General features: G+C 52.7%; 3 protein-coding genes across 3 annotated transcripts in view; 1 reads left to right on the forward strand and 2 right to left on the reverse strand.

Annotated features, from left to right (window-relative positions):
• LOC117640020 (golgin subfamily A member 6-like protein 22) overlaps positions 1 to 5,998 on the forward strand; it is a 125,357-nt gene extending 119,359 nt beyond the window's left edge. The window contains exons 2-3 of the mRNA XM_034376198.1: positions 2,207 to 2,283; positions 3,469 to 5,998. Coding sequence (XP_034232089.1) covers positions 2,207 to 2,283; positions 3,469 to 4,693 — 1,302 coding nt within the window. The 3' untranslated portion in view covers positions 4,694 to 5,998. The remainder of the gene's footprint in view (positions 1 to 2,206; positions 2,284 to 3,468) is intronic.
• A 2,239-nt stretch (positions 5,999 to 8,237) lies between these two features.
• On the reverse strand, positions 8,238 to 13,691 carry LOC117640018 (serine-rich adhesin for platelets-like). The gene is made up of 9 exons (XM_034376196.1): positions 13,391 to 13,691; positions 12,996 to 13,089; positions 12,759 to 12,868; positions 12,493 to 12,681; positions 12,257 to 12,406; positions 9,476 to 12,147; positions 9,224 to 9,386; positions 9,057 to 9,134; positions 8,238 to 8,983 (listed from the first exon to the last, which is right to left on the reverse strand). Exons 2-9 carry the CDS (start codon positions 13,063 to 13,065, stop codon positions 8,687 to 8,689), a joined length of 3,729 nt encoding a protein of 1,242 aa, XP_034232087.1. The 5' UTR covers positions 13,066 to 13,089; positions 13,391 to 13,691; the 3' UTR covers positions 8,238 to 8,686.
• Positions 13,692 to 23,476: 9,785 nt separating this feature from the next.
• LOC117640453 (basic proline-rich protein-like) lies at positions 23,477 to 24,085 on the reverse strand. Its single transcript, XM_034376955.1, has one exon. The coding sequence runs from the start codon at positions 24,083 to 24,085 to the stop codon at positions 23,477 to 23,479; it is 609 nt and encodes a 202-aa protein (XP_034232846.1).
• Between the last annotated feature and the right edge of the window lie 970 nt (positions 24,086 to 25,055).

The following is a 25,055-nucleotide window of genomic DNA, read 5'->3' on the forward strand; positions in this document are numbered from 1 at the left end:
GGGGGGGGTCGGCCTTTTTTTTGCCCCAGGGAAAGTGCGCAATTTGCCTACTTAGGGGCGTTGGGGAAAAAAGGGGGGGGGGGTCTGACCCCCTGCCCCCCACTGGCACCACTGAGAAATAAGCAGCTTGTAATAGCAAAGGTTTTTGAGCATGCATAAGGTTACAAAGAAAATACTTCGTAATTTACGAACCATTTCTTTGTTTAACAAAGTAAATTAGTTTGCACTATGTATGCTCAAAATACTTCGTAAGGTTTTAAGGGCGCACTGCCGCCTCGTGTAATTAGTGTGATTAAATCGGTTGCACACTGCACTGGTAAAACCAATGTGGAAAGTCACGCTTGAAAACTTGAATTGAAGACTAGACTGGAAATTCTCCCCCATGCATTTAGAAATGGCATGATAGCCTGTTGCACGTCATGCCCTTTGTGGCCTGCCAGGGGGTGCGGGGCCAGGGTTGGAAACCTTCTACGCTGTAGCTAGCGAAGGGACGTGCGAAAAGATTGGAACAGTCCCGGCTGGACCATCTCTCTAAAGGCCCCGAAGAAAGAAGAGGGGGGGGGAAAAAGAGAGAGAGAGAGAGAGGGGGGAGAAAAGAGAGAGAGAGAGAGAGAGAGAGAGAGAGAGAGAGAGAGAGAGAGAGAGAGAGAGAGAGACGAGAAAGGAGAGGCTAATTCAGCGATGAGTGTCTCGGGCAGCAGACGAGCGGTCCGCTGAAATGCACTTCGGACGGGAAAGGGCAGACAAGGCATAAAGGCTGCATACAAGGAGGAGGGAAGGATACACTGGTGGAACTGACGCGTGCTTCTGCGCCTTGAGTAGGTGGAGACTTTAACGCACGTGGCAACAAGGAGCTTTTTGCACATTTTCAGAGGGTTTTCTTTTCTTGTTTTCTACGGGTTTCTTTTGGGTATGCTGAGGGACTCCCCCTTCCCTTTATTAACATGGGGGGGTGGGATATGTTAATTTAGCATTTTTTGGGGTGGCATGTCATCACAAATCTAATTTTTCTCACAAGAATGTCATCACCAGTTGATGAAATTTTTGTCACGCCCGTGCAATAAGTATAGGGGCTTGTTGATGAAAATGCCATTCCCGATTTTGTCATAAAGTCGCTACAAATTTTCTCAGTGAAATGGTGATGAAGGGGAAGGAGAGGACAACAAAGGAAGTCCAAAGGCAGAGGAGCTTTGGCGGCGTGGCCCGCGTTGCCCTCTAGTAAGGCTTGCAAATGATCCCCAAGGGGAGGGGGGAGGGGGGGGGGGGGGGGGGGAGGGGGAGGGGGAGGGGAGAGGGAGAGGGGGGAGGGGGAGGGGGGAGGGGGAGGGCAAACGACAATTGATCCCCCCTGGCCCCTAGATAGCCGCCTGAAAGGGAGAAGACGCCACACCTTGCCCTGCAAGAAGGCAGAGAGTGCCTCTACTTTGCCCCTCCCTCGGGCCGGCTCTGGATCCGCCACTGGTTCCCCTCTTCCGTCCCCGGCGGATGAGATGCCCCAGTGGAGACTGATTCCGAGGGTCGTTTCGTGCCCTGTCTCTCTCGCAGGCCCCGGACGCCCCTGAGTGCGAGAGAGACAGAGCGCCAAAACGACCCTCGGAATCAGTCTGCACGGAGTGCCACGGCACCGGCACTTTGCGCCATGCCGGGCACGGCCAGGGCCCGTATCCCCGACGGGGCCGCCTGGCCCCGCCACGCCCCGCCCCGCCACGCCACGCCTCGCCCCGCCTCGCCCCGCCCGGCCACGCTACGCCCCGTTGTCTGGTTCTGGCGTTGTGTCGTCGTTTGCAGCGCCGCCGGTTCACCGCTAATGCGAGGAACAGGAAGGACCCGCGGTGAAGCGACTCAGCTAGACCAAAAGGCGACACCAAAGGGCTAGAGACCCAAAAGGGCTTGATGACCACCCCTCGGTCAAGGCAGGCGAATTCAGTTCTAAGAGGATTTCAAGTTGTGCGGTTATTGTCTGAGTGTAAATGCAAATGAATGAATGAATGAATGAATGAATGAATGAATGAATGAATGAATGAATGAATGAATGAATGAATGAATGAATGAATGAATGAATGAATGGGGTGGACAGAGACGGACAGAAGGGGAGAGAGAGTATTTGTATAGCGTGTCTCGTGTCCGTGTATCTGTTACCGTGTCTGTGCGAGCGCCCTTGCAAAAAGTCTCGTGCTTTCGACTCATCTGGTGCACTGTGTTGCAGCTTCTGGGGGTCCTCCTCCTGCTGGCCGCAGGGACTCCGGACGTCACCTCGTCGCCGCAAACAAGGAGCAGAAAAGAGTGAGTATCGTTTCGGACGCGCACCGCGCGCAGCGGCCCGGAAGACCGGCGCAGGCGGCCAAAACTCTAGACGCGTTTTGAGCTCCAGAGTCGCTAAACGGGCCCCGAACCGAACGTGACCCCACCAATGGATTCGTCGTTCGGAGAGCAATCCATTGGTGGGGTCACACGTTCGGTTCGAGTTCAGTTTAGCGACTCTGGAGCTCAAGACGCGTCCGGGAGTTTGACCGCGTCCACCGGTCTTCTGGCCACTGAAAATCGAATAGCGACTCGAGCTCAAACGCGTCGGGAGTTTGACCGCCTCCACTGGTCTCTTCTGGCCCACTGTGCGTCGATGCGATGCCGTGTCGGGCGTTCAAATGACCCGAAAAAGGGGGAGTCTGCTGCCGCTCGTCGTCAGCGCGCCAAAACTTCTGACGTTCGCCGTCTCTCTCTTTGGTCGCCTTGCGCGGCACCGACGGCGACAGTGGCGGAGACCGGTTTTTCGGCGTGCAATCTGACGCCGTTTTGAGATCAGATCGCCAAATTGGTGAATGCTCGAACCGCTGTTGAATACAGTGGATCCTCGTGCGACAGTGCGATGCCGTGTCGCGTCAGACACAAGTCGGTTCGGTGCCCTCGCGACTCTGGAGCGCCAAAACTTCTGGACGTTTGACCGTCTCCCTCGTTGGTGCTTTGGCCCACTGGCGACGGCCGCGGATGACCCTTCGGCGTTGCCGGCCGTAAAACCAGTCGCAACAAAGCGGCGGTGAAATGTGGGAACGCGCGGCCAATCAAAGGATCCTCCGGCGAGCCAGGCGAGCCGTCTCCGCGGGGTCGCCTCGGCCCATTGGGCACACTGGGAAGCCGGAAAGTGACGTCACAATCGTTGGAACGTTCGTTTGAACACTTTTGTCTTTGTCTCACTCGTTTGAACGTGACGTGATGTGTTATTTTGGTCTGGGACCTCGTTAAGTCGCAGTCATATGACATCAAAAAATCACGAATCTTTTTTTCGGCTTATCTTTGTAAGCTTCACATTACGAAGGAAATGCGTGGCTCCATAATAAGTTTGCACAAAATTCTTTGTAGAAGTGGTATTCGTCTTTCGTGAGACTTTTCGAGTCAACGGGCAAAAAAGGCCTGTTGCTCCCTTGAAATCCGCCCCTGGCTTCCACTGATCGCCCTCTTGCTTTCCTTCGGCAGCCTCAACGCGCAGCTAGCGATCGCCCAGGCGAGGGACGGCGGCCTCGGCGGTCCGTCCGCGTCGTACGGTGCCCCCTCGCTGCCCTCCACGAGCTACGGCTCCCCGGCCGCGCCCTCCAGCAGCTACGGTGCCCCCTCGCTACCCTCGAGCAGCTATGGCGCCCCCTCGCTGCCCTCCAGCAGCTACGGTGCCCCCTCGATCCCGTCCGGCGGCTACGGCGTCCCGGAAACCCCTTCGGTCAGCTACGGCGCTCCAGAGACCCCTTCAGTGAGCTACGGCGCCCCGGAAACCCCTTCAGTTAGCTACGGCGTCCCGGCAACACCCTCCGGCGGCTACGGTGCCCCCGCGCCCAGCTACGGCGCCCCGGCGCCTAGCTACGGCGCCCCGGCACCTAGCTACGGCGCCCCCGCGCCCAGCTACGGGCCGCCCGTCGAGGAGCACCACGCACCCAAGGGCGAGCTGAAAAAGAAGCTCGTCTGGAAGCCCGACTGGAAGAAGGTGACCAAGAAGGTGAAGAAGAAGATCTGGAAGACGGAGTGGAAGAAGATCCAGGTGCCCGTCTGGAAGGAGGTCAAGGTGCCCGCCTGGAAGGAGGAGAAGGTGCCCGAGTGGAAGACGATCGCCAAGCCCGTCTGGAAGGAGATCAAGTCCCCCGCCTGGAAGGAGTTCAAGGTGCCGGACTGGAAGACGGTCAAGACGCCCTACTGGAAGGAGGTGGAGGTGCCCATCTGGAAGGAGGTCAAGGTCCCCGCCTGGAAGAAGGTCTGGGTGCCGGTCTGGGAGAAGGTCTGGGTGGAGGAGGAGAGCCACGGCTGGGACGAGCACGGCCACGGCTGGAAGAAGCCCAAGGGCGTCTGGAAGAAGAAGCTGACCTGGAAGGCGTCCTGGAAGAAGATCTGGAAGACGGAGAAGAAGCAGGCCTGGGTCAAGGAGAAGAAGGAGGCCTGGAAGGAGGACAAGGTCCAGGTGTGGCGCACCGAGAAGAAGCAGATCTGGGTCAAGGAGAAGAAGCTCGAGTGGAAGACGGAGAAGATCCAGGTGTGGAAGACGCAGAAGAAGCAAGTGTGGATCCCCAAGAAGGTCAAGGAGTGGAAGGACGACTGGGTCAAGGAGAAGGTGCCCGCCTGGAAGGAGGAGGAGGTCGTGGAGTGGAAGAAGGTGTGGAAGCCCGAGTGGAAGAGCGTGTGGGTGCCCAAGGAGGAACACCACGGCGGCTACTACTAGTGCACCTACCGGCGGCACCAGATTGGACTGAGAAACCGTTGTGGTGGTTGAATGAGCAGACTGGACAGTGGCGGATCCAGAGGAGGTCTTTTGGGGGTGGGGGAGTACTTTTTGCCTGCTGACTCAAAAGGGGAGAAGTAATGACTTTACCTTACCTATCTTCCAGGCGGTTATCCAGTTGCCAGTGGGTTGCAAAAAAACCCTGCCCCCTATGTATCCGCACCTAAAACTGCGACGCGTCGCTACGCCTGCCTCTGACGTGCACTGATGTTAGAACTTGCCAACCCGCTATGAAATGCGACTGGACTGAGTGAAACGTCCTGAGGTGGCTGGAGGAAACTCATCTGAGCATCTAAGGGTAGTTTTACAAAGTGAAGAGCAGCAAGCACAGTTGATGCGGTTGGGGTAGAACATCACGAACTCTCTTTTTCTTTTTGGCGGGTTTTGATTTTTCCAGCCCTCACCCGTCCCCTGCCCACCCCGCTAGCAGTCGAATGGCTGTGAGGGTTTGTGATGTGCCACCTCACTTGTCGTACTTCACTTTATAAAAATGCCGCATCGATGCAACTTCCTACCTCCCCGTGTGCTCTTGCAATGAATTTACGCGTTCTTTACTTTTTGGTCCATTTCGTTCCTCATCGCCATATCGAATCAAACTGTTGCGCGTAATATTTATCCTTTGGCCACGTGATTTTGAGAAGCCAGAGCCCTTCTCGCACTAAGAAAAATCAACAGAGCAACAACTTGAAAGAGTTTTGGTACCTGTGGTCAGTGGTTCGGGTCTGCATTCTTAGCTCATAGAACGCACTGGAATGAAAGCGAATAAGGATCGAGTGTGGATAATCCCTTCAGAGAATCCTAGACTGACTACGTAAGAATGTATTACCTCTGGAGCACACACTTTCGTTCGATCCTGCGTGTTGTTTTTTGTTTTGCGTGATCCGTAGCAGATTTGCCACACGATTTTAATGTACGACTTCATGTGATGTTTTGTACAAAAAAAATCTTCAAAACTAACAAATCAAAAAAATCAGTATTCAATTTTTTCTTTAGATTAAGCTCTGAAAGATACGAAGTAATTTAATGAGTGTAAAATGTTAACGTTTTGTGTTACATAATTAATGTTACAACATAACACCCGCAAGAAAATAGTATGATTGTTACACTGTGTCCCTTGGACACACGTTATTGTTGAAGTTTTCATTGTTGTTGAGTGTTCATTGATGATGTTTCTGTTTTATCATGTAACAGTGTTGTTGACTATTTTTACGGAGCAAATTATGTAAATAAAATTGCTTTAAAAACGTTTTTAATCTGCTCATTGCGTATGTTCCACAACCACGCGAAAGTTTCACAGCAGTGTCAAGCAAAGAATCATACCACACTAGATGAAGACGCCTGTGCTGTTGGCAGCCCATTCGATTCTGACTCTAAGAGTGCTGCACGCACAACATGAAGTGTTTGCCAGGCATGCAGCAAAGGAGTGCGTGCTTTGTGGTTCACTCTATGTAGTGCGTGCTTAAGTTAAATTGAGGTTCCAGAGTGTGAAGGGCAGTCTAACAGTCTGGGACTCCACCTGTAGGGATCTAACGCCTGTGGCGGGCAGGGTAGGCCACCCTCTCTACGCCGCTGTGTGGCAAGACGGGCTGGTGGCCCGCCTCACAGGCGCTCCATGCCGGCCCCGCCTCACTTAGCCTCACTGTCACTGCTTTGTAAGTGAACGATCCGGAACGATCCATACTGCAAAGCATGGAATTCTTAAGTCCACATTTCAAGGAATGGGCCACCCTTTTTGTCCATGCTTTATAGAGTAGTTCTATGCTTGAAAGCGTGGATCAAAATATGGGGACCAACTGGGAAACACTATTTAACGTCAGGCGCGTAAATAGAAAATGAATCGTTTGACACACGTCGCTTGAAAGTATCCACGAGAAAGATGAAAAGGCCTAAAGATCCTCCATAAACCCCCAATTGAAAGAAAAATCAAACCAACGCCGAAGAAACAAGATTCTTTATGAGAGTGCGCCCCTGACAAGTCGAACCTTTGCGCTACGCGAAAGAGAAATTAACGCGTAAACATCGGGATCAGTTGATCCTGAAGTAGATGACACGTGCCTCTTAATCTGGCCCCGATTCAGAGGCACATTTGAAGCAAAAGGCGCAGCAAAGCGTGGGCGTCATTTGGGTTGCCTACCCGACCGGCGCCTCCCTGCTCTGCACCGAAGGGGTACTGGCTCCATGACTAGCTCCAGGCGAAGCCCTTACGGGTCGAGCCTGTAAGGACACTGTCAAGAGCCGAAATGGCCCTCGAAATAGTGTCAGGAGTCATTATGGAGTGCCCCATCACAACATGCTCAAATTTTGACCATTATAAGGTTCAGCCCAAAACGTTAAAAAATCATGATGTATAGCCTTAGCTTTTTTTTCGACAAAAATAGTCGACCACCTCAGATTTGTCTGACATTGATATGGAACGTTGACATGGGTCTGAGAAACAGATGTCCGGTGTCCAATGGTCTTTGACACTTTTCACTTGGTGTGGAATTGGAAATTCCGGTGTTGCTAGTTGAATTCTGATGTGGTGAAGAGTCTGTGACCGATGGGATGCCTACCTTCGTGCCACATACTCTAATGATTCCAGTTTTTTGCTAGAAACGGCTCATGCAGCCACCAGAAAAGACACCAAAAGAAGAGGAAGATTGATGGAGAATGAATGCGAAGAGCGGAAGGATCAGATGGCACGTTTGAAAGAGGAGGCTATTAAATTAAACCAGCCAATAGTATTGAAGTGCGTGCTATTTATTTTTCTGGATTGCACAATTTACTGGGTTGTTAGTTTTGCTTTCTTTGATTACCAAATATTTTTATTTCAGAGACTACCAAATCAAGTGCCTTCAAAAAGAAAAAGGAATGATACTAAGGCCACCAAAGAGTCCATGAAAAAGCCGCAGTGAAATGAGTGAAGTTGTCTCATAGTTGAAACTATTTTACGTGCAGCTGAGTTTCTGCATACTGGGTGCGTTAATCCTGGTGTAAGATTACCAATTATGTTGGTACTTTGTATGGTCAAAATGTAGTAATTAAATTCTTCTGCCACATACTAACTAGGGAATTCAGGGCTTTCCCTGAACACTCTATAATCAAATCTTACTTTTAAACAAAATTAAGAATCACCACATTTTGGTGGTTTCTTTTTAAATATAGTATATAAAATCACCAAAACAGCCCTGTTCACAGAAGATGAAAATCATCAAGATTCGCTATTCTAGCTAAGCCAACCGACACCTGGACTATGGCCTTCCTTGCTTACCCTGCCTAGTGTGGGTCCTCGTTTAGTGGGCTGTAGTCTAGTGCCACCCAGGGCCGCTGTTGCTGCAACCGTGTGCATAAAAAGAGGAAGCAACTTGTATTGAAGTGCTTTTGAGAGAGCATAAAATAATTCTGAGAGAATTTTGATAAGAATGTTGAGTCAAAGAATTCTTGAGTATTATTGTAAAAAAGTATATTAGTATTCACTATGGGTACATTAAAATAGGACATGGACTATCCCTCCAATGAAATTTTATTTACAAAACCACGCAAACAAAATATTTTGGGCTCTTTTTATTTTCTTCAAACATATTCCCTACAAAAGAGCAGAGTAAATCAAACAACCTGTCTTGTAGAACAGCAAACCTTGGCACTGTATCTTAGAAGATTCTTCATAGCAGTTACTGAACAAGATGACAGCACTGTGCATAATAACTATGCCATAATAACTATGCCATAACAGCTTTATCAATCATGTAAAAATATTGCATTGGCAAGCATTAAATTAGTGAATGGGAACAAACGAATTTAAAATAAATTGTGGATATGTACAGTAACAATCATAACAACACTAAAATTAATTTCATTAAAAAGGCTATCCAACTTGTAAAATTCTAAAATACTTCCTAAGTTTTGGTCTCAACTTGCTAGTACTTTAAGCCATTATACATACGAACAAACAGTTTACTTTATTTGATAATCTGAGCCATTTATTGGTAAAACCTTGTTCCGAGTTATGGAATCTAGAACCCAACGTGGGTTAACACAATTGACAGTGCCTTTGGGACTCGGCTCACCACCCACAACTATTTTTGCATCTTGCTTCGATGTTTTGAGGTCTGCCCCGCAGAGCTCCAGAAGTTCACGAATATCCTTTGCTGGTGGTCCATCACACTTTGGCGAAACATATATAGGCCCACTTTTTGCAAACAGATTGTGCTTGTAATCTTTACCAACTGCTTGGCGCTTCATGCGACAGAGCTGCAAACATAAGAGAAAATTAGCAACAACCCAAATTACAAAAATAACAGTGAATAAATTTTCCTATACATACTCTCACTCCTGGGGAAAACTTGGTGAGCTCATATTTTTCTTCATCCAGCCAAGTGCCAGCTTTACCAGAATCGAGCATCTAAGGAGAAATTTTCCACAGAAAATATCAGTTTCCACAAAAATTAATAAAATGGGTGATATTGTTTTGTTTTCTTTCCAGGCACTTACCCATTGCTGGTCCACTAGCCAACAGCCTCTAGAGAGTCCCTTCAGCATGTTTAAAGTCCGTTTTGGGCCACTGTTGATGACATGTGTTGTGCGAGGTGTTACCTTCTCTTCTAATTTCCAGCCGCCTAATTTTGTTCCCGCAACATCAATGCCATTTTGTTCACTGCAAAATAGTTGTACATCAAAATAAAAACGATTAATGCACAATTTGAGCTTAACATTAAGCAATTTAGTAGATTTAATGAGACCTACCTTGCTGTCAGGAAGGTGCACACAATTACTTTCAGGGCATTGCTTTTGTAGTTCCTCGTGAGACTTACAGCCATACGTTTTCTTGCTTCTTCTGATGATTTTCTTCCAGATGATTTTGTGCTGTCAGTAGATAAGTCAGATCGTGATTCAGTCAATTTGTTATTCCCATCTACTCTACTAGCACGGGTTCTTCTGCTCCCAGAAGTGCTGTCTGACTCAGAATTATTCATTTTAGGCTTTTTGCTGCTCTTGTCTGGAACACTTTGAACCCTCTTCCTTCCAACTCGTCTTTGAGAAATAGCTGTGTCAGTGCTTCTGTCTGTATCTCGACTAGCTGGTGATTCACTATCATAGACATCACTTCTCTTCTTAGGTGGTCCAACAATTGGAGAAAGAAAGTCTGTGATTTTTTTCCTCTTGCCTGATGCTCCAGTACTCGTGTTTGTTCGATTCTTATCTGTTTCAGTGTCCGTATTACTCCCTATAGAGTTTGAAGTTTCATATCCTGAACTGAAGTGGGCTTCCTGAGCTTTGTTTATCAGTATGACTGGAGTTGATGTGGCAGTGTCAGTTTCTGCTCTAGATGCAGAGTTAGACACACCTTCATCATTCTTGACAACAGTGACAACAACTTTTGCTCTTGGTTTAAGCAATTTTGTCATTTTATCAAGTGATGATGCTTTACTTTTCAGCCCTTTCTGTAAACCATCCTGCACTGCTTGGTCCTTTAAATTTTCTCCTCGTTTGGATATAGCAGGTGATGTTTCACTTTTCTTGCGGATTGACTTGCGAGGCGACCGCTGTTTTTCCAGACACATGTTGACATCATTAGGTGAATTTTCATTTGCAGATTTTTCACCACCATTCAAACTAGGGGCTGAAAGTTGATTTAACCTCAGTGGAGAGTTGGACTTCTTTGAAGAAATGGGCGAAGACCTGACTAATGCAGTTGGGTCAGCCAACGGGTTTTCTGTTTCTTCAGGAGCGTTTTCAGTCTCTTTAGAAAAGGAGTAGTAAATAGTGGCAGTACTGTCTTGGGAAGAAACCTCTTTGGACGGATTTTGATTTCTATTTTGAATGGTAGATGTTGTCATAGCTTTCTTGGAGTGTGATGAAAACAAAGGGACCCTGCAGCTTTTCTTTACCCAAGATATCACTGAACTGGTCAAGGACTGGTTCATTGAAGCAACAGGTTCTTGATTTTCAACAGGAGTAGGTGGGATAACACAATGAAACTCAGGCTTAGAATTTGAATTGGAACCAAGTTCTGGAGTTTCTTCCACAATCACATTACCCATGTGACCATTGCCAGGAGTTTTATCCACAGGCGTAAATTTGGGTAAGAGTAGCTTATTAATATAGTCTATAGGGTTTAAAGACGGTCTCCTTTCCCCTAAAGAACTAGAAGCATCCTTGTCCATGCCATTGTGCTCACTACTCTGTTTAGGTGCATTTAGTTGCTTCTTTAGGGGCCTCCTAAACTTTGACTTTTTGATGACAAAAATTGGTGACGGCTCCCTTTCAGGTTCCTCTGCAGCACAAACCTTTTCATCATCTTCCACTGTGCCAGAGCTTGGTAGATAGCTGGAGGAGCATCCCACTTGTGACGATGGGTTCCCATTGATCAGCACTCTAGTACTTGTTGAAGACACCGTGGATCCTGCTTCAGAGGAGCATCTACTGGTACAGTACCTTACTTCTGTATCACATGCAGCATCAGCATCATCCTCTACATCCACTACAACACTGTCTTCCATTGCCCTTCGACTATTTAATCTCTCCTTGACGAGATTATTGTCTGATACCAGGCTTGCACTCTTTGGACTTGATGAGGTTGAGGCTTCACTTTCGGGACCCTCTTGAGCAACCGCATTGTAAGATCTAATAACCTGAGAAAGTGTTATACGCTCATCTCCAGCTCTCACAGAGCCCCTCCGCATTTTTGCCATTTCATCAATGCTGGGCATATCTCCTGGTTCCTGAGACAGCAGGAGGAAGTCGTCTCCAGGAGATGATGGTGGAGCAGGCATCTTTTTCCGGAGAAGGGCAACACTTGCCGAGGTACAGGTAGATGGTTTCTGCGCAGTCTGGTCCTGTGCCTTCTTTGAGATCTTGACAATGCCAGTGACATGACGGGGACTTTTCCTTGCTGGAACTGCAGGAAACAAGAAACAGTCTGAAGAATCTGATGCATTGCGAGGACTTCTTCTGGGAGAAACTTTGTTGGCCGGAGGGTTCTTCCTTCTAATTTTAACGGGTGGAGGTCCAACTCCTTTCCTCCACGGTGAAACATCACTTTTGTCCTTGTCACTTTCATTCGGTAATGAGAGGCATATGTCATTTAAGCCTTCAATGAACTCTCTTCGGGTGATGGGTGTGTTGTCTAGAAGTTTTTTTGACTTCGTTGAGGATTTTCCTGAATGCCCAGCCTTATTTTCAGGCAAAGTTGAGCAGCCCTTGGATCCATGAGCTGCAAACAACGATTCCACATTTTCAGTTGTTCTTGCCTCTGCAGTATGAGTTCCTCCTAATGCTTCAGAAGCGGCAGTTTTATTAACAACATCTGGGGTGATTTCTTGAAGGGCTGGTTTATTCTGAGTGCCTTTGGACCTTGTGCCCTTCTTGCTTGCTTTATTTCTAGGCTGCTTCTGTACTTTAGGTGGACTTGTTTTCTGTAATAGGAAAAAGAAACAGAGAGAGAGATAAGACACATTTGGCAGCCTTCAGCAAGCACAGATGCTAGTCATATTTAATGATAAAATGAAATGAAAAGATTCTTACCTTGGTTCCATCCTCACCCGATTCTTCAGAGGCATCAGGTACAGTGGCAAGTCTCTTTTTGCGTTGGCATTGAGCCATTCTCTTCAGCCTTCGCTTAGTCTTCATTTCAACTGCATCATCATCAGAATCTGGCTGCATTGATTTCATTTTCTGAAAATTTTTATTTCAATTGTGAAAAATAATGTCTCTTGATAATCAAAAACAGGAAATAAATGTAAATACAGTAGTGAGATTACCTTGAAATTTTTTAAAGAGTCAGGATTTTCATAAATTTGTTGACCAATAGGTGGGTAACCTGCCTCAGAAACTTTGGCTAAAGCTTCTTTGCAGGCTTCAATCCACAGCACCGACACAAGGTGACATTTGAACTTCTTGGCTTTCTTGTATGTAGAGGGCAGTCCTTCATTAAAAACTACATGAGTCACCTAAAAAAGATGCAAAGCAAAAGATAGTGGGCCTATGAAACAATTTTTAGAAAGTACAGTCAGATGTTTTTACTTACATTTCGATTCAGAGTTTCCTCTATAGTTGCACCCAGACTTCTCATGTGAGCTTTTACTCCTTTGGACCGATTGTCATGGCCGGATCTTACCTCCACATATGCAACAACACCTGCAAGGCATAGATAGAAGGAGAAAAGAGAAAAATATTTCAAACTTGAATTTATAAAGAAAACACAAAACCATACATGACAAGTCACTCAATTCGGTAGGGATAAAAGCTCTGTGAAAACGCATACCTGAGAGTAGCACAGACATGACTGGTTGCGTAGCAGGAAAATCATCTTCTTCGTCTTCAGCCCCAGCCATATTGTAGATATTTTAAATCTAATCCTGTACAAAAAATAAGAGGAATGAACGAATGAGTTGTCTGAATGCTCACACAAAGACAAATCTGTTTAGTCAAAGGAATATGTAAAGTAAATGATGTTGAGGCAAATAATGTATTGAAAAGGTGGGCTTATAAAAAATTAAATTGAATGACCAGTTCAACATGAACTTCAGTTCTTCTTCACAAATATAGATTAATCAATGAATGAGGTTAGAGTAGTGTAAACAACGCAGAGCGCGGCAAAAACAATATTAACCAGGCATAGGAATGTATGAAAGATAATTGAAAACAACAGAGGCATACCAAAATCAAACAACACGTCGACAGGTAAGTTGAGTGGAAAGTGTAGGAGTTCACTTCAAATCGAGAGCCGGAAAAACAAATTTTGAATTTGCAACACAAACGGCGGCGGACAAACGGGCAGAGGACTCGATGTATCGACAGGTAGATCGATTCTAAGGACCCTTGATACTTTTTGCTTGTCTTGCGTAGGGAGTGATAATTGTTATCATGTTAAGAGAGAGACACTCTTTTCTTAATTTTTATCTGTTCAAATCACGCAGATTGTCTGGTTTTCTGAAAACCCCGCGTTAACCGCTGCGGTCACGGCGGGGTGGACTCGCGCCGCCCCGGTCGGTGGCGGCCTCTGTGTGCCGAGCGGCGAAGCGGCGAAACAGAAAATCGACGTTGAAATGTCAAAGATGGCGGCGACAAGAGAGTAACCTATGGATATTGATCATCGGTTTTGGCGTGTTTCTCGGTGTAAATAGTGTCGCGCGGCCGCCGAGTGACTGGCGGACTGCGGCCCCGGACTTGGGCTTCCGCTGGCGCAGCGTGGCGCGGCGCAGCGGCGCGCGTGAAGGCCCAATGTGCGAAAACCGCGAGTGAAGTGTTGTCGTTGTCGGCCTCGGCGGGGCTGGGCTGCCTGGGCCTCACAGTGCCTCGGCTCGGTTAGGTTCGGCAGATCCGCGACATGGGCGCTCAGCACGCCAAGGAGCGCACCGTGCCTGGCAACCCCGGCAACCCCGCCGGCCACGGCCTCAGCCTCGGCCACGCCAACCTCCCCAACCTCGGCAACCTGACCACCAGGAGCGTGCGGAGCAAGCCGCGGCCCGCCAAGGACGGCCGGCTCCAGGGCAACAACATCTTCACCGAGCACAGTGGTAGGTTGCGGAGCCGCCAGCTCCAGGGCCTCCAGGGGCTGCAGCGGCAGCGGTCCAGCAGGGGCGGTGCAGGGAGGGGGGGCACGCCCCCGCCGGCTGCGTGTTCAACACCTTCCAGGACACTGGCAGGCTTGGGGAAACTTCCGCTGTGGAAGTGGTCCAGACAGAACATATTCAGTGTTCGCAAAGTCTTGCGCATGCTGCTCACTTGAGGGCAGGTTTGGTGCCGCCTAGTTATTACCGTTGCTTTCTGTAGGGATCTCGATCACCTCATTCATGTGCTTAATCCCTGTCTATTTGTAACGATGAGTGTGACTGATGTCCTCCGTTGAGGTGTCTCCTTATCTCTGTGTGTCACAAGGCGAGCTGCATTCAATTGTTGCTTCTAATGTTTTGTTATTTTGCCTTTATCTTTTTCTTTTGGCTGTGCCAATTTGGTAGATAGTGAGTATGCGAACCCTGTCAGGCCTGTAAACACCTGAAAGTATGCGTCTTGTGCACAACAACGTTTTGCAGCACAGGTTTGAAAGTGGCCAAGTTTCGTGTTACATATCTTTCTATTTTCTTTGTGGTGTTCACTGGACGTACAGGGTGTTGATGCGTATATGTGTGTGATCAATTTGGGTTTCGAAAGGTTTATAACCTGTAACTGTGGTTTGTTTGGCTGCCCTCTAAAGGCGGGCTGCTAGCCAGTTATGGAGCCAACAGACAGATTCTGAGGGTGGTCGCTTTCGTCGCTCTGTCTCTCTCGCACTCTCGGGCCGGCTCTTGTTGGTGTGAGAGAGACAGAGCGACTGAACTGCCTCTCGGAATCAGTCTGCTGTCAGCTGTACTTAGAGTTCTCCCTCGGCCGCGCAACACAGGGCTGTAGGATTCCGGGTGACGGCCCCTCTGCTAACGATTCACAAGAGCGGGTTGTCGCTGTCTCTCTCGCACCCTCGCGCAGAGCCCCGTGAGTGCGAGAGAGACAGAGCGACGGAGCGACTGTGCCCTCCGCGCGCTGCGTTGCTGCGTTCGCGCTCTTGATGCATCCCAGCCGCGGTTAGTCACGCCGCGCTGGGGAATCCCTCCCGAGCCTCCCGACCCGGGTTCGAATCCCTCACGCCCCGACGGCGCGCGTTGAAAGGGACGGGCACGCACTCCGGGCTGAGCCCCGTCCCTCTGTCTCTCTCGCACTCGAGGGGCGTCCCGTGGGGGTGCGAGAGAGACAGCAGACTGATTCCGAGCACTGCTCTCGTCGCTCTGTCTCCCTCGCACTCATGGGGCGTGCCACAAGGGTGCGAGAGAGACAGAGCGACAAGCAGTGCTCGGAATCAGCCTGCAGCCCGGCCCGGGTTCGACTCCCAGACGGTGCGCGTTTTAGCAGCTCGGCGACACGCGAATGGACGGGCCGGGCATCCACTCGCGGCCTGTCGCGCTGTCTCTCTCGCTCTCGGTGGGCGTACCGCGGGGGTGCGAGAGAGACAGAGCGACGAAACACGGCTCGGAATCGGACGGATTGTGCGCCGCGGGGCGTAAATCAGAGTGCCTCTGGATGGATGGACGTGCCGCCGGCGACGCCCCCGCACCGCCACGCCACGCCACGCCACGCCACGCCAGGCCACGGCGGCGCGTAGTATTCCACATTCACCCGCGCTGCCATAGTGCCACACCCCTCGCCTCCCTCCCTCGGCTACTTCCTATTTCTCTCTTCGTTTGACCTCCCCGCCGACCCTCGCCGCGCGCCCCGCGCCCCTGCCCACCCTGCAGGCTGATTCCGAGAGTCGCTCTCGTCGCTCTGCCTCCCTCGCACCCCCACGGGCCGCCCCATGAGTGCGAGAGAGACAGAGCGACGAGAACAGTGTGCTGCCTGCCGCGGGGACCGGCCTCGCTGCACCGCGACGCGCCGCGACGCCCTCCTGCAGCACGGCGACTCCGAACAGCGCTTTCGTCGCGCTGTCTCTCTCGCACTCATGGGGCGGTCCGTGGGGGTGCGAGGGAGACGGAGCGACGAAGCGGCGCTCGGAAACGGCCTGCTGCCCCGACCCGACCCACCCTTGGCGCGCACCTCGCCTCCCCACGGCCCACCCCCGCACTCCGCCACCCCCGCCCACCCGCCTCCTCGCCGCCCACCCCCGCCACTCCATGTCATGAGATGTTAGTTTTCCGCTGGGTCTACAGTGCACCGCACGCGCGGTGAGGGCGCGACGCGGTGCTTGTCGCGCCGGACACTCTCTCTCTCTCTCTCTCTCTCTCTCTCTCTCTCTCTCTCTCTCTCTCCTCCTCTCTCTCCTCCTCTCTCTCTCCCTCTCCTCTCTCCCTCTCTCCCTCTCCCTCTCTCCCTCTCTCTCCCTCTCTCCCTCTCCCCCTCTCCCCCTCTCCCCCTCTCCCCCCTCCCTCTCTATCCCTCTCTCTCGCACGGGACGTCCCATGAGTGCGAGAGAGACAGAGCAACGAAAGCGACTCTCCGAAGCCACTGTATCGGCAGCAGTTCTGATTTTTCGAGCAGCAACTCGTCGCTCTGTCTCTCTCGCACCCCTACGGGCTGCTCCATGAGTGCGAGAGAGCACCGGTCGGTATCTAACGGCAGGCGAGGATGCAGTGGCGTTATCTCTCGCTCTCGGCTCTCCCCGAAGGAGGGCCAAAGTTTTCTTTCCGAATCCAATTTTCGAATGTTTGTCTGAAAACACGCGACCTGCAATACAAAGCCCCTTCGCGTTTTCTCGTACCGATTTCGCCTGCCGAGCGATTCGGCAGAGCCGTTTCGTCGCCCTATCTCTGTCGCACTCTGGGGCTCTAAGGAAGGGTGCGAGGAGGACAGCACCGGAATTCAATGCGGAGGGACCAGTCAAGGGCGGATCCAGAGACGGTTCAAAACAGTGTGGCGAAGTAGCAGAAGTTGAGTACTTACAGGGGCAAAGTGCGGCGGTTTACCCACCTTTCAGGCGGCGTTGCCCCCCCCCCCCCCCCCTTCCCCTTCCCCTTACCCCCAATCCGCATCTGCGGACTGATCACCAAGGGCGTCCCGTGTAGGTGCGAGAGAGACAGAGCGACGAAAACGACTCTCGGAATCAGTCTGCTGGAATGAGTAAGGTCTGCCGGACGAGGGTGCACTCTAAATGTTGTGCAGTGAAGATTCTCCATATTATGGTGAAAATGTTCCATATTATGGTGGTGCAGCTGACTTCGTAACATACCATTGAGAATTCACTGTACCTTATAGATATTTTGACGAATTTTGTTGGTATTATGGAGAAAATCTCCACCATAATATGTTGGTGCAGCCGTTCACCGTAAGACATTTACTGTGTGGCGACGAGGACGGGCTGCTGGTCACCGCCACCGCGCGCCGCGTCCCCGCAAAGGCGGCTTTTGTTCCGCACAGCACGCGCCCTGGGCGCGGCCCTGGGTTCCCGGGTTCGACTCCCCGCCGCGGCGACATTTGCACCGTGTCGACGGGGCGCGTCTATTATCTCTCCGTGTCACCGAGACTCGGCACGCTCGGCGGGAACGATTCCGAATTCGCTGATCGCTTGCGTTGAACTCTCCTCCCTTTGCTGATGTGTCAGAGCAGCAAGGTCCCCCCCCCCCCTCTTTAAGGTCATATGGAAGATAGGTCTGCGCAACCGAGATGCATGCTGAGAGACCGGGCAGCTTACCCCTTCTTACCCCTGGTCACCTTTGGTCCAAGAATGCCGCCTGAAATTTTGACAAAAAGCAACACGTGCAAATGCCATATGGCAATTGCTTTGCAAGTGGCCTGTCAATCGCTACTTTGCCCCTCCCTGCCGATTCTGGATCTGCCTTTGCTCGCACTCACGCACTAGAAAGAGCAAGATAATCCAGCCAGGCCGTATCTCTGAGACGCTGTGAGACTCTTGACCTACCGCGTAGCTCCGAAAACTGCGAATAGGATTTCTGCTTGACAAAATTACCGCTCACCGCTCTTCAGGTTTCGCTTCTCCAACCGCCGCGGAGGCTGATTGCACGGGTCTATCCTCTTAAGCGAAACGCGTGGAGTAGTCAGTTACCGTCAGTCAGCGCCGAGTCAACCAGACGCCTCCTTAAAACGTCTTAAAATCGTTCCAAAAGGCTGACAGGGTCCTCAAAGTACATTTTGACGTTCAAGCATTATAATTCTGTGAAAATTTTGGTTAAAAAGCGATGTTTTGTTGTTAGCATGGGTTAGGTTAGGTTGACTCACAAAAGCGCTACTACAAAACACCGTTTTAACGAAATTGTCACAGAATCATAATGCTTGAATGTAAAAAGTACTTGAGGACCCATGTCAGTCCTTTTGGAACGATTTTTACGGCTGTTTTAAGTAGGCGGGCCGATCGACTGACTGACTGACTGACTGCCTGACTGACTGACGTCCTGACGCGTTTCGCTTAAGTGGATAGACCCCAGGAGGAAGGATCCGGGTGCCTGCCGGGAGGGGGAGGGAGGGGAAGGAAGCCCGCGAGTCGAGGGTCGAGTCAACATAAGCTGGGATTTATTCTTATCCCCCGCGCGCGCCCGCCGCGTCCCGCAGAACAGACTCGTCGCTCCGTCTCTCTCGCTCCCATACGGCACGCCCCACGAGTGCGAGAGAGACGGAGCGACGAAAATCGACTCTCCTCCTCGGCATCCAGTCCCGCAGAGTAAACATATCCCCTTTATCGGCCGCATCCGGCGCGCCATTGACGGCGCAACGCGCTCCATGGCGGAAGCGCTGCCTTACAGTGGGCCAGAAGGCCGATGGAGGGGCCAAAATCTCGGACGCGTTTTGAGCTCCAGAGTCGCCAAATGGGACTTGTACCGGACGTGTGACCCCACCAATGGATCCCTCGTACGGAGAGCAATCCATTGGTGGGGTCACACGTTCGGTTCGAGTCTCATTTCGCGACTCGGGAGCTCACAACGCGTCCGGGATTTTGACCGCCGTCACCGGTCTTCCGGACCACTGTGCAGTGGGCCTTACAGTGGGCCGCGCCGATCGTCCATTCAGCCCTTCATTAATTTTGAACGGTGCGAGTTTTGAGGGGCCGGCGGAGCGCTGCCGCCCCACAGCGTTTTGCCGGAGAGGAGCGCCTCTTTTTTAGGAATGCCGCGGTGAATTATCAATGAATGAGTTTCAGGGGTCGGGGATGGGGAGTGGGACTTTCCTGGTGACCGTGACCCGCCGAGGAAAGGCCTCCGAGAGCACTACAGCCTCGTCTGAATTGTTTTCTCTGGCCTCATGACGGTCTGGATGACGGTCTGGATGACGGTCTGGATGACGGTCTGGATGACGGTCTGGATGACGGTCTGGATGACGGTCTGGATGACGGTCTGGATGACGGTCTGGATGACGGTCTGGATGACGGTCTGGATGACGGTCTGGATGACGGTCTGGATGACGGCCTGGATGACGGTCTGGATGACGGTCTGGATGACGGTCTGGATGACGGTCTCGATGAGGGATGTCTGATGAGGATATGGGATGACGGTCGGCATGGGGTAGCCCGGCCGGCATCTCTGCGTTCTGCGACCCCCTTCCCCCTTGTTTCCCCTTTCCTGCCCGTCTGGCTGTTGTTGCTGGCCCCGTGTTGTTGTTTTGCAGCAGACTCGTCTCCGGCCGAAACAATGAGCCCGACAAGGGCACGATAAATAAATTGGAGCGCCTCCTTGCGTCCCGTGCGCGTGCATCTCATCCCGATGCTGGGAAGGAGGGTTGCCGACGTAGGGAGGGCCCCGCCGTTGCGGTGTGTGTGTGTGTGTGTGTGGGTGTGTGTGTGTGTGGGGGGGGGGTAATACTGTAACTGCACGACCGCGCCACAGTAGGCCCCAGAAGACCGGTATAGGTGGCCAAAACTCTAGACACGTTTCGAGCTCCAGAGTCGCTAACTGGGACTAGAACCCAACGTGTGACCCCATCAATGGATTGCTCTTCGAACGACGAATCCATTGGTGGGGTCACACGCTTGGCTCGAATCCTGCTTGGCAATTCTGGAGTCAAAACGCGTCGAGAGTTTTTGGCAGCCGGCACCGATGTTCTGGCCCACTGTGCGCGCGCCGCGCCAGAGTGACGAGCGACGGAGGGTAGGAGGGCTTACGGAATACTCTCTCTCTCTTTCTCTCTCTCTCTCTTTCTCTCTCTCTCTCTCTCTCTCTCTCTCTCTCTCTCTCTCTCTCTCTCTCTCTCTCTCTCTCTCTCTCTCTCTCTCTCTCTCTCTCTCTCTCTCTCTCGGCGGCTTCCAAGTGCCCGGCGCTCCAGACCGCCGCTGTGAGTCGTCCGAAGAAGTATTGAACTGCTCCGGCCAGACGACCGCCGCGCCAAAATGAAGCCTCGCTCTGGAATCTCCATCCCCATCCCCCCTACTTTTCCCCGATGAACCCGCGCGCCCCTCCTTGCCCGGATAACCTCCCCCCATCCCGCCCCCGCCCCTAACCCCGATCGCCTCCTTCGGTCACCCTCCCCCCTGTCGCCCCCCTCCGTCCCCCTCCCCTACACCACCGTCTCCGTCTGGACCGGCCGCCGCGTCTGCAGTGGTATTCTTATTAGCTGCGATGTTCCGGCGTTGACAGGAGGCGCCCCTCTTCCCCCCCCCTCTCTCTCTCTCTCCCCCCCCCCGTCCCCCTCTCCCTCCCACAGAGACATATACAAATACACATACATTCACAGTGCGGGTGAAGGGGAGGGAAGGGGGCGGGGGCGGCTTGCCGAGACGTGAAGCAGCGGCAGTGGCGGCATGGTGGCGGCGGCGTATGATGATGAGAACGAAGACGGGGTCCAGGAGGGGGCGGGGGAAGGGGGTATGCCCCGTCCCGGGCTGCCTGCGGTAGGTCCTTGCCTGCGTATAAATATGAAGGGGGGAATTCAGCCTTGGCGAAGGCCGGGCCGCGCCTCGCCAAAATGGAGTGCATAATTATGGTGGCCGGTCGTGGCAGCGGTCGTCCTCACGCAGCGCGACCGGCATCGGGACGGCCGCCGGGGAACGGCCACTACCACGACGGCCACCACGACCACCATCAGGACGGCCAGCACTATGACGACCACCACGACGGCCACCACCACCACGACGACCACCACCACGACGGCCACCACCACCACGACGGCCACCACCACTTCGACGTCCACCACCACCACGACGGCCACCACCACGACGGCCACCACCACCACGACGGCCACCACCACCACGACGGCCACCACCACCACGACGGCCACCACCACCACGATGGCCACCACATCCACGACGGCCACATCCACGACGTCGACCACCTTGACTTTCATTACGATGACGACTAACACCACGGTGATTACTACCATGAAGACAACCACCGCCACGACGGATCTTAACCAGGCCGGCGTGCTTGTAGGCCATTGGGCGGAGCTTTGCCGTGGGTCGCGACGGCGCGCGTCGTCCCGGTGGCGTGCAACTGTTTTTCCGCTCCGCACGGAAAAAAAGAAATTCGCTGATTCAGCGAGAAAATCGCTGACTCAGCGAATTTTGGCCTTCTAGATTTGAGACAAGGGGCAAATTCGCTGAAACAGCGAACTTTTGTTCGCCAAACAAATATTCGCTGGAATAGCAAACAAATATTGCTGGGATTGCGATTCATGAACGCTGGGGCAGATACGGAATGTTGGATAGGAAATGTGTTAGCGACTTTGGTTTCGCTGAAATAGCGAACAATCTTTGCCCCTAATCTAGCAAAACGCGTATCGCTGGCTGATCCAGCGTCAACATACTTGCTGTTTGACGTTGGTCCAGCCCAACGGATGTGCACCGTATGATACCTGGTGACGCTCAGCTTCGCAAATATCCAACCTCGGTTGGATTTGAACCCGTGATCTTTTCAATACCAGACGCACGCTTTACCTCCAGGCTACCATGACATTCTCCTCGCATCAGCCAGAGGTTCGCACTTGTGTCCTGCGCCCACTTTCGACATGCTGTTTGTTCGTTTAGCAAATAAATTCGCTCATTGGTAGGCAAAATGTGATTGCCACATCAGCTAACTGGGGTTCGCTAAACTAGCGTTATTTATCCTCGTGTCAGCGTTTATTTTCGCCACTTCAGCAAACTTGAGTCTAGCAAACGCAGTTTCGCTGAAGTAGCGAAATATTTTTTTTCCGTGCGGTTGCTGCACGCTGCGCTCTGCCGCCGTGCTCGTCATCGTCGTGAGCGTGGCGACGCGGTGCCGTCTCTGCCTTCGCGCGTCGCAGCGGACTGATTCCGAGAGTCTTGTTCGTTCGCCCTGTCTCTCTCGCACCTGTGCGGAACGCCCCACGAGTGCGAGAGAGACAGGGCGACGAAAGCGACCGAGGGGTACGTAACTCTCGAAAATCGTGTACAGCGACTGTAAAAGTCTACGTCAATATTTATGTTTGAAAGAAGACGTGTAGACGACTCCAAAACAGTCTAGTCCTTTCCCGGAAAAATGAAGGGGAATTTTGGACCCCCCCGCCAAAATGGGGTGCATAATTTTGGTGGGCTGTTTTACGCAGTACCCCCAAAGGCGCGTGGGAACGTACTACAGAAAAAATGGGGGAAACACTATGACGAACCAAAAAAGACGGCAACAAGACGGCCCCCGTGCACTACACGGACCCCACTTCGAAATATTCATTGCCACGCGGACCACCACGAGGCCCCACAACACCACGCGGCCAACAATGACGGCCACCACACACACAGGGCAAAAGTGGCCACCAATTTTTACGACGTACAAAATTCCCTAGACGGGGCACCTTCGTGTCTTACCATGGGGATACCACGGGGATTTAAGAAGAAACCACGCCACGACGGATCGTTTAAACCCTCTTTGATTCCTTTTTCACAAACGGCGCGCGTTTTCCAAGTGGGGTTTTTAACTGTTTTTCCGCTCCTTTCCCAAACGTGCGTTCCCCTGCTGTAATCGACTAGCTGGCGACCTGCCTTTGACCTTGGGGGAGCGGACTGCCAATTTTTTGTTGCCCTGTTTTCTCTGACCCGTTTTCGGAAAGCCACAGTGCGCTGAGAGACCGACGAAAGCGACTCTCGGAATCAGTGTGCAGATCGCGGCCCGGCAATTAGGGGCGGCTCGGTTCCCATCGGCAGGGCGCCGGCAGAGCGGCAAAGCGCACGACGCCAATCTGCCGCCGATCTGCCGCCGCATTGCAGTTCACTTTGGCGCCGCATTGCTATTCGGCTGCGTGCTGTGTGGCACGCTGTTGCACTGTGCGGCGCCGCTCTGGCGGCGGCGGGTTGGCTCTGGGTGGGATGGCTTCGGAACTTGGAGTCTAGATGCTGGAGTGGTGCCTGGAGTCTTTTGGCCCCTGGTGTCTTGTGGCCCCTGGGGGTCTTGTTGGTCCCCCTGGAGTCTGGGTGGATTCCCTGGGGGTCTGGGTGGATTCCCTGGGGGTCTTTTGGGCCCCTGGAGTCTGGGCCCCTGGAGTCTGGGCCCCTGGAGTCTGGGCCCCTGGAGTCTGGGCCCCTGGAGTCTGGGCCCCTGGAGTCTGGGCCCCTGGAGTCTGGGCCCCTGGAGTCTGGGCCCCTGGAGTCTGGGCCCCTGGAGTCTGGGCCCCTGGAGTCTGGGTCCCTGGAGTCTGGGCCCCTGGAGTCTGGGTGTGATTCCCTGGGGGTCTTTTGGGCCCCTGGAGTCTTTTGGGCCCCTGGGGGTCTTTTGGGCCCCTGGGGGTCTTTTGGGCCCCTGGAGTCTTGGCCCCTGGGAGTCTGGGCCCCTTTGGGGCCCCCGGGGGTCTTGGCCCCTTTTGGCCCCTGGGAGTCTTGTGGCCCCTGGAGTCTTGTGGCCCCTGGAGTCTGGGCTCCTGGAGCCAAGTGCCTCCAGAGTAGAGGGCGTCCGCGGGCTGGCGGCCGCTCTTCAGCATGCTGGTGGCGGGGCCCGCCATTGTCCAGAGGGTCGGCACCCACTCCAGCGGCTCCAGCCGGGCCTGAATGCGACCTCTCCTCGTTGTTCGACTCCTGGCCCGCCGAGGGGCCCAGGCCGCGCGGCCCGCCTGAACGGCGAGTACGGCACGGCGCTCCAAAACTTGGAACTCACTCCGCCGGTGCAGCTGCAGCAGACTGATGCCGAGAGTCGTTTTGGTCGCTCTGTCTCTCTCGCACCCGTACGGGACGCCCCATGAGTCCGAGAGAGGCAGAGCGACGAAAACGACTCTCGGAATCAGTCTGGCTGGCGCTGGCGGGTGGGAACGACGGCCGGAGAAAGGATTGGGCGGCTCTGCCTCGCTTTGCCTTGCTTTGCCCGCCGGGAAAGTTTTTGGCGCGAACGGCCGCGTGAAAACGGTGAGGCGCCGCCGAGCTGCAACGCGGCCAAGTCGGCTAGCCGGCAAGGCGCGCACGGGGACTCGTCTTGCAATATCCGCGCTGAAAGTCAAATCGACTCTGTCGGTCGGGTCGCCAGCAGTCTAGCAATCGGGGAGGAAGTCGAGGTCTGGAATGCGGGCACCCATCGGGGACCTCTTGACCCAGCGCGGATCCAGACTCCTTGACCCCAGATAGACGTCTGGAAGGAAGGTAGCAAAGGCAAAAAGCAACACTTTGACCCTGTAACTAGGCAAAAAGGGCTACTCTCCCCTCCCCCTTCTTCGCAGGACCACCACTGCCGTCGGTGTGAGGTTGGCGGCTGGAAGGCCTTGCGTCTCTTCCAGTTAGCGGACTGATTCCGTGAGTCCTTTTCGTCTCTCGGTCTCTCTCGCACTCATGGGGCGTCCCGTATAGGTGCGAGAGAGACAGAGCGACGACAACGACTCTCGGAATCGGTCTGCAGGGGAGACGGACTCGTGGGCTTCCCTCGCTGGAAGTTGGCCGATGGTGTTTTTGTTGTGTTGGCGCGCGTTTCTGTTTAGTTGCGAAGCT

Source organism: Thrips palmi, unplaced genomic scaffold (assembly GCF_012932325.1).
Source record: "Thrips palmi isolate BJ-2018 unplaced genomic scaffold, TpBJ-2018v1 HiC_scaffold_12, whole genome shotgun sequence".
Classification (NCBI taxonomy): Eukaryota; Metazoa; Arthropoda; class Insecta; order Thysanoptera; family Thripidae; genus Thrips; species Thrips palmi.

Coding starts and splice junctions, on each gene's coding strand:
- LOC117640018 (XM_034376196.1), bottom strand. CDS start 13,065: ATGGCTGGGGCTGAAGACGAAGAAGATGATTTTCCTGCTACGCAACCA. Junction 12,682..12,758: donor AGGAAACTCTGAATCGAAAT/GTAAGTAAAAAC, acceptor CATCTTTTTTAG/GTGACTCATGTAGTTTTTAA. Junction 9,135..9,223: donor GGCTAGTGGACCAGCAATGG/GTAAGTGCCTGG, acceptor ATTTCTCCTTAG/ATGCTCGATTCTGGTAAAGC.
- LOC117640453 (XM_034376955.1), bottom strand. CDS start 24,085: ATGGCGGGCCCCGCCACCAGCATGCTGAAGAGCGGCCGCCAGCCCGCG.